The 19,594-nt window shown below is 32.4% G+C and overlaps 1 protein-coding gene across 1 annotated transcript in view; it reads left to right on the top strand.

The window, feature by feature from the left end:
• Positions 1-4,121: 4,121 nt before the first annotated feature.
• LOC126881892 (serine protease gd-like) overlaps positions 4,122-19,594 on the top strand; it is a 90,198-nt gene continuing 74,725 nt past the window's right edge. Inside the window, exon 1 of the mRNA XM_050646542.1 lies at positions 4,122-4,292. Coding sequence (XP_050502499.1) covers positions 4,290-4,292 — 3 coding nt within the window. The 5' untranslated portion in view covers positions 4,122-4,289. The remainder of the gene's footprint in view (positions 4,293-19,594) is intronic.

Genomic DNA, 19,594 nt, shown 5'->3' with positions numbered 1-19,594 from the left:
ACCAACAACATGGATCCAAGGAATCTCAAAAGAAATGTCAGCAAGAAATCTATCTGAAGAAGACTGGCAGGATAGACAGGCTTGGCGAACGGGAACCCAAATGCGTATTACGCTGTGAACGGGATATATCGTCGCCTCAAAGCAACAGTAGGATATGTCAAATATTGTAGTTTCGAGAAAAACGCAATTGAAATTTTTACGAATTTTTCATTACATAATAACTTTTTTATATTTGAATGGATTTACATGGAATTTTGTTTGAGTATATAACTTTACAGGCCTTACATAAATATTTATATTAATTTATAAAAAGTAAAAAATAATTGGAAAAAAAGTTACTTGTCCTACTGTTGCTCTAACAGTTAATCTGTTTTTTAACGATATCCGTAAATATGTGATATAAAGTGAGGACGTTTGAGTTGGAATAAATTCATTATCTCTAGAATGGGAGCATTTGGAGAGAAATGCTGAGACAGGTCGATTTTTATTTTTAAATTATGACTTTTTACCATATATATATCATACTAATGACGTCATCCATCTGGTCGTGCTGACGTAATCGATGATTTTTTTAATGAGAGTAGGGGTGGTGCGATAGCTCATTTGAAAGGTTATTTAATTCTCTATTCATTAATATAAACGTTAACATAATTATTTATACAGGGTGGCCAAAAAATTTTTTTGTTTATTAAATTAATTGAGACAAAAAGAAGAGTGTATGTAATTCATTTACTTTAAAATACATTTGAGTGCTCTCAGAAAACAAAAATAAATGTTTATTTCATAAATAAACATTGCTTTTCGCTTAAATTCAATGTTAAATCTGCCACCCGCCTGTCGCTTAGCAGCTTGAACATTGAATTTAAGCGAAAAGTAATGTTTGTTTTTGAGATAAATATTATCACCTGTTTTTCTGACAGCAGTAAAATGTATTTTTAATTAAATAAATTACTTACATTCTTCTTTTTGTGTCAAATAATTTAATAAAAAATATTTTTTGAACACACTGTATAAATAATTATGTTAATATTTACACTACTGAATAGAGAATTAAATAACCTTTCAAATGAGCTATAACACAACTCCTACTCTCATTTAAAAAAATCATCGATTACGTCATCACAACCAGATGTATGACGTCAGTAGTATGATGTATATGGCAAAAAGTCATAATTTAAAATTAAAAATCGAACTGTCTCAGGATTTCTCTCCAAATTCACCTCTTCTTGAGATAATTAATTTATTCCAACTCAAACGTCCTCACTGTATAAACTTATATTTGTACAAGCTTTGTTTAAAATTTTACACATTTTATTATAAAAAACAATAGCTATTTGTATAACAAGGGAGGAAAGTGCTACTTTTCCTCCCGAGAATGAAGTTTACTGCCCGACGCGTAGCGGAGGGCAGTAATCATTCAAGGGAGGAAAAGGCACTTTACTCCCATGTTATACATATGGTTTTTCCACCTTCCTCAAATAACAAGTCATTTTTTCATTTTTACTTAATTTATTTATGTAACTACCAACAAAATTTATTAGAGCTAAAACTAACAAGTAGGTACAATATAACTGTCAACTGTCAAATATAAGTCAAATTATTAATGTAAACATTGTTAAATCAGAATAACAATTTACTGTTTTTTACCATTCTGCAAAATATGGAGTGTTTTTAAATAAACGTTAAAATGTATAGATACTTACGTAATAGAAAATAGATATTATACAGGGCGTCAATAAGTTATATTTCATGAATGAAATACCATGACGTCACTTTTACTTTTCCTCCCTAGGGAGGAAAAATATTTTCCTCCCTAGGGAGGAAAAGTACAACTTTGCTCCCTACAATCAGGTCCGGAAACGTATACTTTCGGTAGAGGTATGTGGAAAAACAATTTTGTTCAAACATTTTATTAGATAAATTATAAACTCAATATACATGTTTTCCGACAATTTTAAAACTCGACAACGAAAATGACAAACAAAAGAGAATGGAAAATTAATCAAAATTAGTTGTGGTCACATCGGATGCAGACTAAATATTGACTTACACCTACTAGATATTTTAGATTTTTTATAACTTAAATTGGCTGAGGCTGAACTATTCATTTTTATTCTCACAATACAACTTTTAATATGAATGTAATAGTAGAACTGTGGTAAGATTTCTGAAGATAGTAAATATTGTGTGTGCAAGCCGTTTAATATAAACAAAGACAAATATTCGCAATTCGGCAATAACTACACGTAAAAGATAACTTAGTGTTGCATTAATATTTTGTGACCAAAATTAGTAAACGACAAAATACAACAGTAGGATATGTATGTTGTCTTAGTGTTACATTATAGCATATGAGTTAAAAAAAATGAATGTGTGTGTACTTTGTACGCACGTAAGAAGTTATACTTCTACTACATATTATGTGATTTTTAAGACAATACCAAAAATTTAAAAAAATAAAAGAATAAAACGCACACAAACACATTGAAAAATGCCACAAAGAAAAAATGATTTCTGAACGATAATAATTGTTGGCAAAAATTTTAAATACGCATTTTCTGAAAAAAAAATTATATAACAAATATACTTACAATCATAAAATGCATAAAAAAATAAAAAAATAAAAACTTGCATCGGGAATCGAACCCGTGAATTTCGGGGCGCTTTGATTCGTAATCGAAGCCTAGACTCACTCGTCCAATTCCACATTATTTGTCATGTGGAAAAATAGGGTAACTGAACGTTTTACTGTTTGACAGTTGTTTTGAATATAATTAAATTATGTAGTTTAAATTTTGTGGAAGAAAATATTAAAATATAACAAAACAGTAAGAAAACAATATATTAGATGAAGATTGGTAGAACTTCTGTTGGTAATCAAATTAAGTATGTAAATCAAAGCATTACATACCTACTAGATAAATAAATCTACGCCAAAAAATCATAATTTAAAAATAAAAATCGGACCTAATTTGGGATTTCTCTCTAAAATCCCCATTCTTGAGAAAATAAATGTACAGTAGAGCGTCGATTATCCGAACGTCGATCAACCGAACGACAGCTTATTCGAACTATCGACTCCCGCGTCCCGCACTCGAATACCGAGCAAGCGTTAGTAATTGACGCTTAAAATATCTTCAATTTTCTTCAATATTGTATCCAAAAATAATTATGTTGTTGCAAAGACTGCACTTTTTTGTTTAGTTGCTAGTTGTCATTATCAAGATATAAATAAATATGTAGGTATATAAATATGGCTTTTATTCACTTGTGGATAAATATGTATGACTATAAATATGTATCAATATATTGTAGTTCGATTATCCGAACAAATCGGTTTTCCGAACACCTATGTCCCCCAATTAGTTCGGATAATCGACGCTCTACTGTATTTCAACCTAATCCAAATGTATAATTACAATATGATTATAATAAAAACTACTTACCAAATTAGAATGAGTTTTCCTTGTCCAAAATAGTCCAAAAGTCCAAAAATATAGGTATATGAAAACTATTTAAAAAGGCAGTATAACTATTAACTAACTTTTGTTTGTTGTTTCTTTTCACACAAATTTTAAAACGCAACAACCATAAATAATCTAACTACAGCTGTGCCACAGCCGCCATATTGAATAATTTTTGACATGTCATTTGAACATCCAATCAGAACAAAGTTATAATGCGCATGCGCCGGGATCATAGGTTTTAACATATAAAAATTCACGCTCATATCGCCAGTAAAGAAGTATAACTTCAAAAATTAAGCTACACAAGGATATGTAATATTGTGAAAAAAGTATTCCACTTTTTATTTATCTACACTCAACAGAAGGGTTTATTTCCAATAATTTGAAATGGTTATCCCAAAAGTCATTTCTTACATATCCTACTGTTGCTTTGAGGCGACGATATGTAACAAATTTTCAGCTTGCTATTAATAAATTTTTTTTGGTATGCGGTATCCAGGCCTATAATTGGCGGAAGAAAGTTTTCGATTTGAAAGCAAACTGCCTGAATTCTCTTCGTGGTTACGATTAAATGAGCTATTTGGAAAATACACAGTGACTAACAATGACCTTCAGATAAAAATATTCATAAAGGTGCAAAACAGATTCGTTATTCTTGCTACAAAGAAACGCAAACAGAAACGAATACCCAGGAATACCCAGAAAACTTGTTTAGCCGATAGTGGAAGATACGTGATTAGTATCAAATAGGATTATCGAGACTTTTAAGTTTTTACAGCAGTGCAGTGATAGTTTGTTGTGGTGATGTGATAATCAATAATTATGGTATAAGTTTAAAATATTTAAATAGTATAGGGGAAAAACAAGGAATGTCACTTTTTCATGAATTTTGTCTTTTCTTCCATGTGGTAGCAAAAACTGAGGACTATAGACTGGCTTATCGATTCAGGGCAATAACCAAAAATGTCAGTCTATATAAATTTTCGGGCATGATGGCTATTAGTGCACCCTACTGTGTAGATTTTGGCATTGGATCCGACCATCACTTGTAACACCGTTGCCGCATCCTCTATTTTTTCATACTATCACGTTACAATTTTTTGTGATATTATACACGAGCGCTTCATCCTCAAAAAAGCGCTTAGTTTTCGAGATGCTGACCACGGAGGGGCGAATGGCTAATTTTAATCGTACGTTATATTTTCGAGGTTGCTGAAAACGAAAATGAGGTTTATTTTGAATTTTATGTGGGGGAACATTGTCAAAATCGCCATTTTAACCTAAAAATAAAAAAAATGAAATCACGTTTTTTGCGTTTACCTCGCTACAATTCTGTTCCATTTTAATATTTTTTTCTGAAATGTTTACAGTATATAGCTCTAACATTTCTGAAGACAAAGGTACCTGCTTTAAGTTTTTATTCTTATCATGATTAAGGTTATAAATTTTTCAAAGAAAAAGGTGCGGATTTGTGCATTGCAAAGTTTAATCGCAAAAGTTGTGTGACGAAGTTTAAAATTTAGCTTCTTGATCACGTTTATTTGAAAGTAGAGAGTACAAAGAAGTTTTCTGGTAAGTTATAGATCAAAATGTTTTATAGAAAAAAAAATAGTGCAACTTTTAATGTCGACATTAGAAATCCCCAATATAACGCTTATTTTTTGAGGGACAGACAATCTAGGTTTTAATTCCTTACCTTTAGTACTATCCTTGGATTATAAGCTTTCTACCTAGTATAATGACGGAGAAGTAAACGTTCTTATTCTATTATCCTTGTAGGTACATTTAACATTGATTGAAATTATGAAAGAAATGGCATGTCAACACTGTGACGTACAAACATAAGATTCAGCTGTGCGTTACATAGGGTGTACTAATGTCCAAGATGTCCAAATTTTCTAAAAATTTGTACGGGCAAAGAACTAGGAATGTCCATCCGCTACCGAAAAAAAACAAGGAATGTCAGCAGTATCCACGTGTAGCTGCCAGAATTGCTGCGATTATTTCGTTTTTTATGTACTAAAGGGGTTTATGCTTTAAAGTGAGAATACTTTGATAGTTTATCATATGAATAAGAATTGCTAGATTTGTTTTCATACTATTAAAATGACATTTCTTGTTTTAAATCTTTTTTTCTTTGTCTTTTTCGTGATAACTAGATGAAAAATTTTGCAACATAAGTTTCCACTCGTAAGTGCCTCGACGAAGGGTGTAGTAATGCGTAGGTTTATTTTTTTTTTCTTTCTTCTTCTTCTTCTTCTTCTTTTTTGGTATTTATGGCTTTGCTGAGAAAAGATTAGCTTTAATAATTGTTAGAAATAATATTTCTAACATTACAAGTAAATAAAAATACTATAACATAAAGATTTGTTGTAAATTCGCGTCTAAATTTCGTATTGTTAGACAAAATCTAACGCGCGACCGATTATATGCGTGGCAGAAAAGAGCGCGACTGTTCCCGGGTTAATTGATATTTATGTAAAAAATTGGGGTTTTGCTCATGTTACTTAAAAATTTTAATATATCAGTATTTAAGTAATATAAAATTCAATAATATGTATGAAAATGAAACCAATCTGCTAAGTAGTTTTTACATACCACAACAATAAAACCTGTAATGGTTTATTTGTTTATATCAATTATGTATAAAATGTGACAAATGTTGAAACTTGGTCTCATTAAAAGTTTTATTTCTCCGGAAATAGCATCTCTCTCTTCCATCCTGACCCCTCGGAAGGAGTGCAGTGGTCGACGTGATGTCGTGTATTGTCAGTCTTCAAAAATATCTGTCTCTGGTAATTTATTTTAACTTATGCATAGATCTTTTGCATACTCCAGTAATTTGATCGATCCATCTTGTTGGGGATCTTCCTCTTGATCTTCGGCCTTCCACCTATCCTTATATAATGAGTCTTTCCCTGTTTTCTGTGTTTGCTCTCATAACATGTGGAAAGTATTTAATTGTTGGAGATAGACTTTACTGGAGAGTCATTGGCTAACTTTTAGCTCTCTTAAAATTGAATTATTTGTCCTATTCGGTCTAAGGAATTCATAGCATTCATCTCCAACAGAACATTTCAGTGGCGTCTATATTTTTTCTTCTTTCCAATTTTATCAGGGTCCAAGATTCACATCCGTAGGTCAGTATTGGGAATATTAAGCAGTTGATTAACCTCATCTTTAACGCTCTTGAAATTTGACAGTCCTTCAATATTGAGGTCATTTTTGTTGTGCTAGTTTTGGGCTAGTTTTGCTAGATCACATCTACGTTTTATTTCTTCCTGTAGTGACCCTGTGTTTGTAGTTAATGATCCAGATATAAATATGAGCTCACAACCTCAAACGGGTCAATTGTGGTTATGTATGAATGATTGTTATGTAGTTTATCCACTATCATGATCTTTGTCTTTGATATGTTTAATTGTAGACCAAATATTTCACTTTTGTTTTCAACCAGTCGTATAAGATCAATCAGCTCTTCTTGACTATAGGGCTTTTCATCGATTGTCATTTGTTTCGAGCTTCTGTCATGTGTCACATAATATTAATATATCTACGTCATACGTCTTTGGTTTGTATCATTGGTTATATCAATAACGTATGACGTAGATATATTAATATTACGTGACACATGACAGAAGCTCGAAACAAATGACTGTGAATGAAAAGCCCTATTTCACTCATCTTAAAATTTTCACATAATCTGACCAATCACAAACCAAAGACAGCTTGTGTTATCGCGAAAATTCCACACCTGTAATTTTGAACCAATCAAAATACGTTATTTTGACAGATCACCATGGCAACGGAGGTATTTTATCGGAAATTTTTTGCTCGTGGGGTACCCAACAGCGAATTATAGTGGAAATTTTTTGACGTTTACAATAACAGAACATTTTTGACAGACTGGTTTTTATTTGTTTACATAATTTAGTTTTGATTAATTTTCTATCACTTGTAGTTACTCAAAACTTATGTAAAATTGAAGAATATACTATTTTCTATCTTGAAATGGTATTCCCATGCAACTACAATGAGTAGAAATTACGAATTTGAAAGCCTAAATAATTGCTGACAAAGCTATGGCGCGCTATTAATCTGTTCATGCAGCTTTGGATTTTCAAATGCAAATTTGGTGTGGAATTTTCTTACCGAATACCACGCGAAGTCAAATTAATATCCGGAAATTTTTTTTTGATCATGAATATTTTTAGAAAATTTCCCTCGTCTGCGACTCGGGAAATTTTCAAAATATTCATGATCTCAAAAAAATTTCCGGAAATAATTTGACCTCTAGTGGTATTACTAGTGAAAACACCAACTGTCTTTCAATTCTGATTGGTCTATCAGCTTCGTGTTTTCAACGACGTAACCATGGATACCGATCGCAAAGCAAAGTTTGACGTTTGTCAAAAAAATTATTGTAGCTGTATGCGTCAAAATGAGTCGTTTCGTTGGTACTTCAAACGAAGTTATAAACCAAAACATTGAAGAAAATATACCGAGTAACACAAGAAAATCTAAATCTTATATATGGAGACAATTTATGATGTTCTGTGTGGATCGCAACTACAAATTAGATGCAGAAAATAACAACGAAAGACTAGCATTCATTCTAAAAGACTGGGCCTTCAACTATTTATTGTTATAGGTAAAAAATAATTATAACAAATTATTTAGAGTTATAATAAATATTTCATGATTATGACTAATTGTGAATTATTCAAAAAATGGGTAGATTTGGGTTACCTAGATCAAATGTATTATTATTAAATTCCTTCCTCTCATTCTACTGAATTTTTGACCTATCACTTTGTTCGTGAAATAGTCTAATAAAATACCACTCGTGATTTAATTTATCTTATAAGTCTGTCTTTTATTTCTAAACTCAACTGAGTTGCTTAAAGAAAACACCACTCGTCCTACGGACTCGTGGTGTTTTCAAGCAACTCAGTTTCGTTTAGAAGTAAATCGACAGACTTATCGCGAAAATTGAATCACTAGTGGTATTACTATTGACTATTTGCAAGAAGGGCTGTGTCATCTGCAAAACGTAGGTTGTTTATTTTATGACCAATTATTGAGATGTATTTTTCCCATCCTTCAAGTGCTAATGTCATAATATGCTCTCCATATACAGTATGGTGCAAATGAAAGGAATAAATTCGTTATTTCGTAAACCGGCAATGTTAAGAAAAAATCCCGAAATAGGTCGATTTTTATTTTTAAATTACGATATTTTGGCATATATACCGTATGAGTGTCTGACGTCATCGATGATTTTTTTAAATGAGAATAGGGGTCGTGTGATAGCTCATTTGAAAGGCTATTAAATTCTCTGTTCAGTAATATAAATATTGACATAAATATTTATACAGGGTGGCCAAAAAAAATTTTTAATTACATTAATTGACAAAAAAAGAAGAATATATGTAATTTATTTAACTCAAAATACATTTTACTGTTGTCAAAAAACAGAAGTAAATGTTTATTTCGCCAATAAACCTTGGTTTTCGCTTAAATTCAATGTCCATGCCAACCACCTACCTCTTGGAAGTTTGAACATTTAATTTAAGCGAAAAGCAATATTTATTATTTGTGAAATAAACATTTTTTCTGATTTCTGACAGCAGTAAAATGTATTTTGAATTAAATAAATTACATACATTCTTCCTTTTTGTCAATTAAAATAATTTAAAAAAATATTTTTTCGGCCACCCTGTATAAATAATTATGTCAATTTTGATATTGCTGAATAGAGAATTTAATACCCTTTCAAATGAACTGTCACACGACCCCTAGTCCTATTAAAAAAAATCATTGATTACGTCATCACGTCTAGACGGATGACGTCACTAATATGATATATATGCCAAAAAATCAGAATTTCAAAATAAAAATCGAGCTCTTTTGGGATTTTTCTTTAAAGTCGCCAGATTACGAAATATCGAATTTATTCCTTTCATTTACACCATACTGTATATTGAATAATTGTGTTCGTCTGATGTCTACTGTCTGATACCCCGTTCTGGATGAAATTCGTTTGAAAGTGTGTCAAGCACTTTAACTGATCCAGTAGTGTGTTCGTATAGTTCAGTTATAAGCGAAATAAAGTGTTATGGTACACCTACTTCTTTTAGTATTCGCCATAAGTGTCTCCACTTGACCATGTCGAACACCCTACGATAATCTAAAGAGCATATATGTACAGTGGAATATTGAATTCCCTACATTTTTCGATTATCTGTCTTATATTCAAGAGGTGTTCTCGATTACCCCCACCTTGGCTGAATCCAGTTTTACGCCGGTTTCTTCTGTGGCTTTGAGCATTTCTGCTGTTATCATATCTGGACCTGGTGCTTTATTATATTTTGAGCTTACTGATTGTCAGTCTTACTTCATTTTCAAGTATATGAGGTTCTTCTTCCACCTCGACAGCGATTTTATTAACATGTTCTTGACGATGATCATGTTTATATAGGTCCCTGCAACACTATCTCCATGTCTCTGCTATATCTTCTCTGTTTGTTCTCAGAGTTCCAGTGTTGTCTTCAATGGCCCAAGTTCTGGCTTCGAAGTATCTTGTTATGTAGAGTATTTTTCTAAATAGATCTTTCGGCTGATTATTCTGATCATGTCTCTCGATTTCTTTGCATATACTTTGGTAGTAGGTACTGTTTTTTGTCGGCCTTGCATCTTCGTTTTATTTATTTATTGAGGTTTCTTAAACTAGCTTTTCCCTTTCACTACGTACACCACTTTGACAAAGATTTCTTCTATTCTCAATTATTTGAAAGGTTTAATCTGTTATTCAGTGTTTCCCTTTCGCAGGATTATTTATCTTTGGACGATCGATGGGTGTTGTTACACAATGTTGAACAGTCTCCCATATTTCATGTGATGTTCCATTACGAATAGAGGGCCTTATTTTATATACTTGCTGGGTCCAGTATATCCTCTTTGTCTCTTTTCGTTTGTCGGGAGCTTTAAGTTTAAGTTTTACTTTAGCTACGAGAGGATGGTCGGATCCGAATATCGCCCCTGGATATGATCTGACTGTTTGAATTGACGATATCAGGCGAATATTGGTGAGGATCTAATTTATTTGTTTCCTAGACCTACCTTCAGGACTTTTCCAAGTATAAAGTCGACGTACATGGTGTTTAAATCGAGTATTCATGATGGAATAATTGTTTGTGATAGCAAACTCGATTAAACGGTCTCCTCTTTCGTTTCTCTGCTCTATGCCAAACTTTCCCAGTACATTCTTTATGTCGTCATTCTGTGTAGTGTTGCAAACTTTTGCATTGAAGTCGCCACATATTAAAGTAAGCTCTTTATTTGGTTTGTTGGCAATTGTCGTTTCCAGTTTTTCGTAGAACTCCTCGATCTTTATGTCACCTGATGTTGATGTTGGCGCATAAACTTGTATGATATTAAGTTTATGTGGTTTGCCTTCCAGTTTACGGAGAACTATCCTATCGCTCACAGCTTTAAATTCGACGACCGACTTTTGTAATCTTGGTGAGACCAGAATGGCAACAGCTGTATAGTTCTGGGTCTCACCGCCAGAGAAGTAAATAATTGCCATTGTGTGTTCTGAAATTGCCCTTTTCTAACCAATGAGTTTCAGCTAGTCCAGAGATTTATTTCTATATTGTATCTTGCTAGCTCATTTTCAATAATTGCTAGCTTACCTGTGATCGTCGTTAGCCCTTGTACGTTCCATGTACCGATCTTCAATATCTGTCTGAGATTTAGTTTTTCTTTTTGTAGACCAGTAACTGAATTTCCACACAATGCTTGGTCACTAACATTTGCCTGGCCGGTGGCCAATTTTATACTACTTGAACCGGACTCAAGGTAGAGCCGGTCGTCAACCGGACTGCGTGACAACATCCGAGGCATTCCATTCGACGACATTACGCATAACTTTCTTGGGTATGATTATGCAATGGTTTCCCCTGTCCTATTGTATAGCAGTATCACAACCTTTCTGCTGTTAGAGCTCTGCTTGTGAAAATCCAATGATATATAAGCCGGATCAGGATAATTTCCTATACGACTTAACTTGGTACTGGCAGTCGCTGCTGCCCTCCGTCAGGAATGTTTATCGAAAGTTTGAGGAACTTAGGAGTGTGTTACGCTGGGTGAGAGTTACGCAGATCATTTGAAGGGGGGCCCGACATGTATAATATGCCACACACACCCCGGGCAAAATGGACCTCATCCACTCAATAATCGGGATGTGGTTGAGATAGGTTCCAGGTAAATAGAGAGGTTACGGCATCCATATCGAGTATCGATATTTTGTCGTGAGTGGATAACCATATATATGTTACCGGCCAAACCCGATTTCAGGACAAACTAGTTTGTCCTAGGCCAAACTAGTTTGTCCTAAGCGTGTTGGGATAAACTAGTATGGCCTAGGCCAAACTAGTTTGTCCTATCGCGCGTAGTCCAAACTAGTTTGTCGTAGGCCAAACTAGTTCATCCTGATATAAATACACACACTTCAGGATAAACTAGTATGGCCTAATCTAAACCAATTTAGCTGAATCGAAAGTGAAATTTAGCGAACATGTAAGGACTTTTACATGAAGGGAATTCCCAAATCACGTCCCAACAAGGATGGCAAAAAAAATTATACATCGATAAATTATGATACATGGAATGAAGATTAGATACAGAGAAGGATTGGGAACAAGGGAAGCTTTGTTCTCAATGTTAACATTACTTCAACGATCATGGGAAGTACAGAAACCAATTTACGTCTGCTTTATAGATTTTGAGAAGGCGTTTGATAGAGTTCAACATAACAGGTTGTTTGAATATCTAGAAATGATTGGAATAGACGATAAAGATCTGAGACTTTTACAACATCTATATTGGTATCAAGAAGCTTCTATTCTGGTAGACGGCAAAGAAATAGACAAAATTTGCATTCAAAGAGGTGTCAGACAGGGTTGTGTGTTATCCCCAACTTTGTTTAACGTATACTCAGAAATAATTTTTAATGAAGCCTTGGAAGGACAATGTGGAGTTCGAATCGGGGGAGAAACTATTAACAACATCAGATATGCAGACGACACCGCGATCATGGCTGAAAATATCGAAGATCTTCAATTCCTTATAGATCGAGTCACTAGGGAATGCTCCAATAACGGACTTAACATAAATGCAACAAAGACAAAGTTACTTGTGGTTAGTAAACAAGACGTCGGCCCTATGCAACTAATTGTCAATGATGAATCAATAACAAAAGTTAACCATTTTAAATACCTAGGATGTTGGATAAACGAGACACTAAATCCGGATGAAGAAATTAAAACTCGTATAGAAATTCTAGGGTGCTCGGTAAAAAGAGTATAAGTCAAAAATGGTCAAAATATTATTTTTGCAGAATAAGACTATAAAGGGCTATATCTTTACCTTGGTATCAATAGAACAAGTCAATATGCTAATATAAATTAAATAAAATTAATTGGTCTTTTTAGTACAACTACTTAAATGAACTTTTAATTTGGTAAAAACAGTTTATGTCAACTTATACTGTTTATACACTTCGAGTTTGTGAACTATTCTTGGCTCTAATAGTACATGTCGACATATGTACTGTTTTGACCATTGATACTGAATAATATCCAAGTAAGGCGGTCAACTTATACTAAGACGATCGCTTTCAGATACGTGTGTAAAACTTACTAAGCAAATATTACTCTTTTCTGTACGAGATTTTCAAGAAACAACTGATAACTATTCGCGTTTGGCTGATAACTAAACCGTGGGAATTTTACCAATTAAAGATTACACCTAATAGGGACAGCGAGAATAAGTAATACTAACTTCTCACGTAGGTTTAATTTGATAAAAATAGATGAGTAAGTGGTTTATTTTCTGGACCACTGTGCAATATAGGTGATCGTAACAAACGTGTTGCATATATTGTTAGCCTTATAGACTCCGAACCACCTAAAACCACTAGAAAAAGGACCTTGGGTCCGGATAAAGAAAAAGTTCGCAAAGTGGCTATTGTTTTTCATTTAAAGGTGAATGGCGCTAGAATTCAAGTTTGTAAAAAATGTTTTATGAACACATTTGACGAGACATATATATTTATTATACTGGCTCTTGCAAATAGGGATTCAAATATTTCAGGGAGAATAACTGATGACCAACGTGGTCGTGATCCTTCTGCTACAAGCATAATGAAGAAAAAAATTAATGCAGTGAAGTCCCACATAAATTCTTTTCCGCTATATGAATCTCATTATACTCGACGAGAAAGTAGTAGATTGTATTTGCCATGCCATCTTAATCTTAAGATAATGTACAAATTATACTGTAAAAAAAATGAATCACCTGTCTGTAGACCTATCTATGAAAGAGAGTTCCATAAAATGAACATTTCATTTAAAAAAACCTAAAGTAGATACGTGCCATAAATGTGATGTGCTGAGTAATAAACTCAAAGTTACTGAAAGAGAAGATGATAAAACTAAAATAAAAGATGAGATAAGTATTCATCACACTGCTGCAGACGATGCATATGTTATGAAGAGCAACGATACAGAAAAAGCAAAATGTGGTAGTACTTTTAGATGCCTCACTTTTGACTTGCAAACTTGTCTCCCAACTCCATATGTAAATTCCTCTGTTGCCTTTTACAAAAGACAGTTATGGACATACAACCTACCTACATATTCATAAGAATGGAGAAGGAAGTGTGGCATGTTACATGTTGCACGAAGGTGAAGGAGGCCGGGGAGGTAACAATATAGCTACATGTATTTATAAAGAATTAATATCACTAACACCACATGTTTTCAAAGTAACCCTGTACTCGGATACATGCGGTGGTCAGAACAAAAATTCACATGTTGCTATGATATTTTTAGTAGCAATGCAAAATATCACTAATTTAGAAGTTATTGACCATAAATTCATGGTGAGTGGGCACAGTCATATGGAGTGTGATATTGATCATGGATTGAGCGAAAAGCAAAAAAAAACGGTTAAGTGTTCCAATAAGCCATCCTCACGACTGGTATCAGCTTGTGAGAACTACAGAAAAAAAAAAGAAATTCAATGTTGTAGGACTTTACCATGGTGATTTCTTAAATTTTTCAGATCTTTTGAAAAGTACCTGTCTCATGCGTAAAGAAGATGCAAGAGGAAATCCTTTCAACTGGTTTGATGTGAAATAATTTCGTTATACAAGAGAAAATGGAATTATTGTTTATAAAACATCACTTGATGAAAAAGAGAAATTTCTGACGCTAAGTGTACTACGTAGAGGACAAACTAATGCTAGGTTGGTACCCAGCAATTTGTATAAAAGCACTCTTGCTATAGCAGTGCAGAAGAAAAAGGATATTTTGAATCTTTTTTCTGATAAGTCCAGTATTTCACGACCTTTATAAAAATTTAAAGACAAGTTATGCTGCTGATGTGAATCCAGATGGTGAAGATTCATCTGACGCAGAGTAATACTTTTCTCCGTTACCATTATTCCTATGTTTTTTTAATAAATATTGCATAGATATGTTTTTGTTTATTTATTTTTTAATAAACAACAGCTTTTTTGGGCTGAACAAAATAGTATAAGTCATCTGGTACGTGTGGTCCAAATAATATAAGTAACATTTTTTTTTTGTAATTTCCATTTATTAAAAAAAAAAGATATACCATCTTCAAGATTAATGTCTACAAAGTAAAATAGGTAAATATAACAATTCTGTGTACTACGATTTAGGAGATATGACAATTAATTAGCTTCAGAACAAAATTATTTTTCGTTTTTTGCTTCTCCTGAAAAGTTGATTAAATTGACTTATACTTCTTTTACCGAGCACCCTAGAATTGCAAGAGGAGCATTTATGAAACTTAGATCTATTCTGAGCAACTCTCAGCTGAACTTACAACTAAGAATCAAGTTCCTAAAATGTTATGTGTATCCTGTATTACTATATGGATGTGAAACCTGGATCATGAAGGTTAACATGATGAACAAATTAGAAGCCTTTGAGATGTGGTCGTATCGTAGAATGCTCAGAATATCTTGGGTTCAACGCATTTCAAACAGAGAAGTCTTAAACAGAGTAGGTCAAGGCGAAGGTGACTTAATGAAGATGATAAAAAAGAGAAAACTTGAATATCTGGGGCATATAATGAGAGGTAGCAGATACAGGATGCTGCAGTTAATACTCAATGGAAAGATCGACGGAAAAAGAGGAATTGGTCGAAAGAAATATTCATGGCTCCGAAACCTTCGTCAATGGACTGGCTTATCAGCAGATCAATTGTTACATGCCGCACAAGATCGAGAACGATATCGGCAAATTGTTATGGAAGCTACCCACGCCTAAAAATTTGGGCACGGTACTTAAAGAAGAAGAAGGAATGAAGATATTGATACATGCTATAAATCAATATATTCTTGAATAATTAAATAATATACAAATAAATAAATATACAGGGTGTTTCATTGGGAAACGGAAATACTTTAATTGTGAAAAGAGGTCACCGAGGCGGTTTTAGGTATACTACATTTTTTGCCCTACCGACTTTTATAACCGAGTTACAGGGTGTTTTATCGGTTTTGCCAATTTCTTTCCTAAGCCATAAATTTAGAACCACCCTGTATATTTTTTTGATATTTGGTACATATGTGTCTCATCCAAAACCCAAACGACCGACATACTAATCACAAGAAAAATCCAGGTCCGGATTAACAAAAAATAATAAAGTAATTGTGACCTTAAAACAACACCCTGTATATTAAAATTCTGAAAATCTGTTTGCATATTTGAAAAGAGCACAAAAAACTAAGTCTAATCGTTCGCTTCAATTTTTCGGCCAGACAATTTTATGACTTTAATTTTAAAATTATATTGAATTTTTTAAGAACTCTGGCATTAAAAAGAAGGTATTATTAACTTTTAATTATAAATTATTAAAGCTATTGAATAAGTACTTATTTTAAAATTAATCAATACTTATTTACCACATTGCAACGACCTAATTATTAATCACAAGAAAAATTCAGGTCCGGATTAACAAAAAAAAAATAAAGTAATTGTGATCTTGAAGCAACACCCTATATATTGAAATTTTCAAAATTTGTTTGCACATTTGAAAATACCACAAAAATCTGAGTTTATCGGTTTGCTTTAATTTTCGTGAAGGAAATTTAATGACTTTAATTTTGAAATTAAATATATTGATAATTTTAAGAACACTGAAATTAAAAAGCAGATTTTTAAAGCACTTTTAACAATAAATTACTAAAGTTATTAAATAAATAACCATTTTAAAAATAATCAATACTTATTTACGACATTCGAATGACCCACTTACAAATCACAACAAAAATCCAGGTCCGGATTAACAAAACAATATAAAGTAATTGTAACCTTGAAACAACACCCTGTATATTGAAATTTTCAAAATGCGTTTGCGCATAGGTATGAAAAGAGCACAAAAAACTAAGTTTAATCGTTAGCTTCAATTTTTTGGCCACACAATTTAATGAATTTAATTTGGAAATTATGTCGAAATTTTTAAGAACTCTGGGAACTCATAATAAAAATTTCGATATAATTTCAAAAGTAATGTCATTAAATTGTCTGCACAAAAAATTAAAGCGGGACATTAAACTTAGTTTTCGTGCTCTCTTCAGGTGTGCAAACGTATTTTAAAAATTTCAATATACAGGATGTTTTTTCAAGGTCAGATTTACTTTGTATTTTAAGGTTAATACGGACCTGGATTTTTCTTGTGATTAGTAAGTAAGTCCTTCTAATGCTGTAAATAATAACTGATTATTTTTAAAATTAGTATTTATTCATTAACTTAAAGTTATCAGAAGTTATCAATAACATTCGATATGCTGACGATACTGTGATAATGGCAAGAACAGTGGAAGATCTACAACATCTAGTTGAAAGTATGAATGAGATATGTAATAACTACGGCATAAGGATGAACGTCAAAAAAACCAAATATATGACCTTCAGTAAGAATCCAATAAATGACACTAGTATCACAATAAACGGTACCCAACTTGAAAAAGTAAACGAATACAAATACTTGGGAACCCTTATCAATGAAACAGGTGACCAAAATCACGAGATAAAAAGACGTATTGAAATTGCCAGGTCTACTTTTATAAAAATGAAAAAATTATTTTGTAATCGTGATATTAGTATTCATCTACGAACAAGAATGTTAGAATGCTATGTATTCAGTACTTTGCTCTACGGTGTTGAGTCATGGACTCTTAAACAGAGGAATATTAAAAATCTTGAAAGCTTTGAGATGTGGTGCTACCGCCGTATACTAAGAATAAGTTGGGTGGATAAAATTACAAATGAAGAAGTAATACGCAGAATAAATAACAAGCCAGAAGTTCTACTGAATATAAAAAAGAGAAAACTTGAATACTTAGGCCACCTGATGAGGGGACAAAAGTACACATTTCTACAAAACATAATGCAAGGAAAAATCCAAGGACGAAGAAATCCAGGCCGTAGAAGAATGTCCTGGATGAGAAATTTGAGAGAGTGGTTTGGCTGTACCACTAACGAATTGTTCAAAACAGCAGTAAATAAAATTAGAATCGCCCTAATGATATCCAATCTCCGATAGGAGAGGCACTCAAAGAAGAAGAAGAATTAACTTAAATGATTTATTAATAAAAGTGCTTTAAAAACCTGCTTATTAATTTCAGGGTTCCTAAAAATTTGAATATACAGGGTGTCCCGGAAAATAGTGCGTTCCTTTAAGGTATGGAGAGAATACACAATTTGGAACAAAAAAGTCCTATACCATTTTTTTCTAAAGTTAAGCGTTTCCAAAAAAAAGTTAACATTGTTTTCCATATACCTGTATTTTAATGTTTGGAAATTTTAATAAACTGGCAACATCGTACGCACTACGGCATAATAACATAATAAGAACTCGTTTGTGATTGTGATTAACAGTACCTAAAATAATCCAACCTAATAGTAGGTAATACTACTTATGTATTTACTATTTGTTTACTAAAATTATTTTCTTTTGAAATGTATTGAAATACCTATTGCATAATTTTAAACGAATTACACATCTTTTAACGTAAAAACACATCTTTTAACTAAACTAGTATTATGTATTTAGTAAGGTTTAAATGGGTTGAATGCTGAGTATTGCTGAGGGCTTTAACTGAATTACATAGTTTTAATAGTTTACAGTGGAACTTAAATACACCAGATAATGTCTCAGTAATTTGTTTACTTGTGAACTGAAATAACTAAGTTGTACTTACTTGAAAATAATTAATATACCGAATAGATGTTTCAAGTAACCTTTCACAAACACCATTCATAGGTAATAACATAATAGGTAATACACTCACTATTCGAAAACATTTTCGGCATTGACACTAAACAGGATTCTTTAAAACTATCTGTTTACTATCATCTTCTATCTATTTACATGGGACTGTCTATGCTTAAATTTGCGTACCGCACATAGTTGTCAGATTTAAATTTGGATACCAAAATACATTTTAATTTTTTGGTCAAACGGTTGCATTTAGAAAAAAATGTTATAAGAGTTTTTTGTTCTACATGGTGCCTTCTACCTATACCTTTAAGGAACGCACTATTTTCCGGGACACCCTGTATTTAATTTCAAAATTAAAGTTATTAAATTTTTGTAAAAAAAATCAAAGTTAATCTATAAACTTGGATTTTTGTGGTCTTTTCAAATGTGCAAACAATTTTTGAAAATGTCAATATACAGGGTGTTGCTTCAAGGTCAAATTACTTTATGTTTTTTTGTTAACCCGGACCTGGATTTTTCTTGTAATTAATAATTGGGTCTTTCCAATGTGGTAAATAAATATTGATTAATTTTAAAATGAGTATTTATTCAATAAATTTAATAATTTATAATTAAAAGTTTATAATACCTGCTTTTTAATGTGGAGTTCTTAAAAAAATTCAACATAATTTCAAAATTAAAGTCAAAAAATTGTCTGGCCGAAACATCGAAGCAAACTTCTAGCAAAACTAGACTTAGTTTTTTGTGCTCTTTTCAAATATGCAAACATATTTTCAAAATTTCAATATACAGGGTGTTGT

Source organism: Diabrotica virgifera, chromosome 3 (genome assembly GCF_917563875.1).
Source record: "Diabrotica virgifera virgifera chromosome 3, PGI_DIABVI_V3a".
In the NCBI taxonomy this organism is placed as follows: Eukaryota; Metazoa; Arthropoda; class Insecta; order Coleoptera; family Chrysomelidae; genus Diabrotica; species Diabrotica virgifera.
The sequence above is the reverse complement of the archived record's forward strand: the minus strand, read 5'-3'. Positions and strand labels throughout refer to the sequence as shown.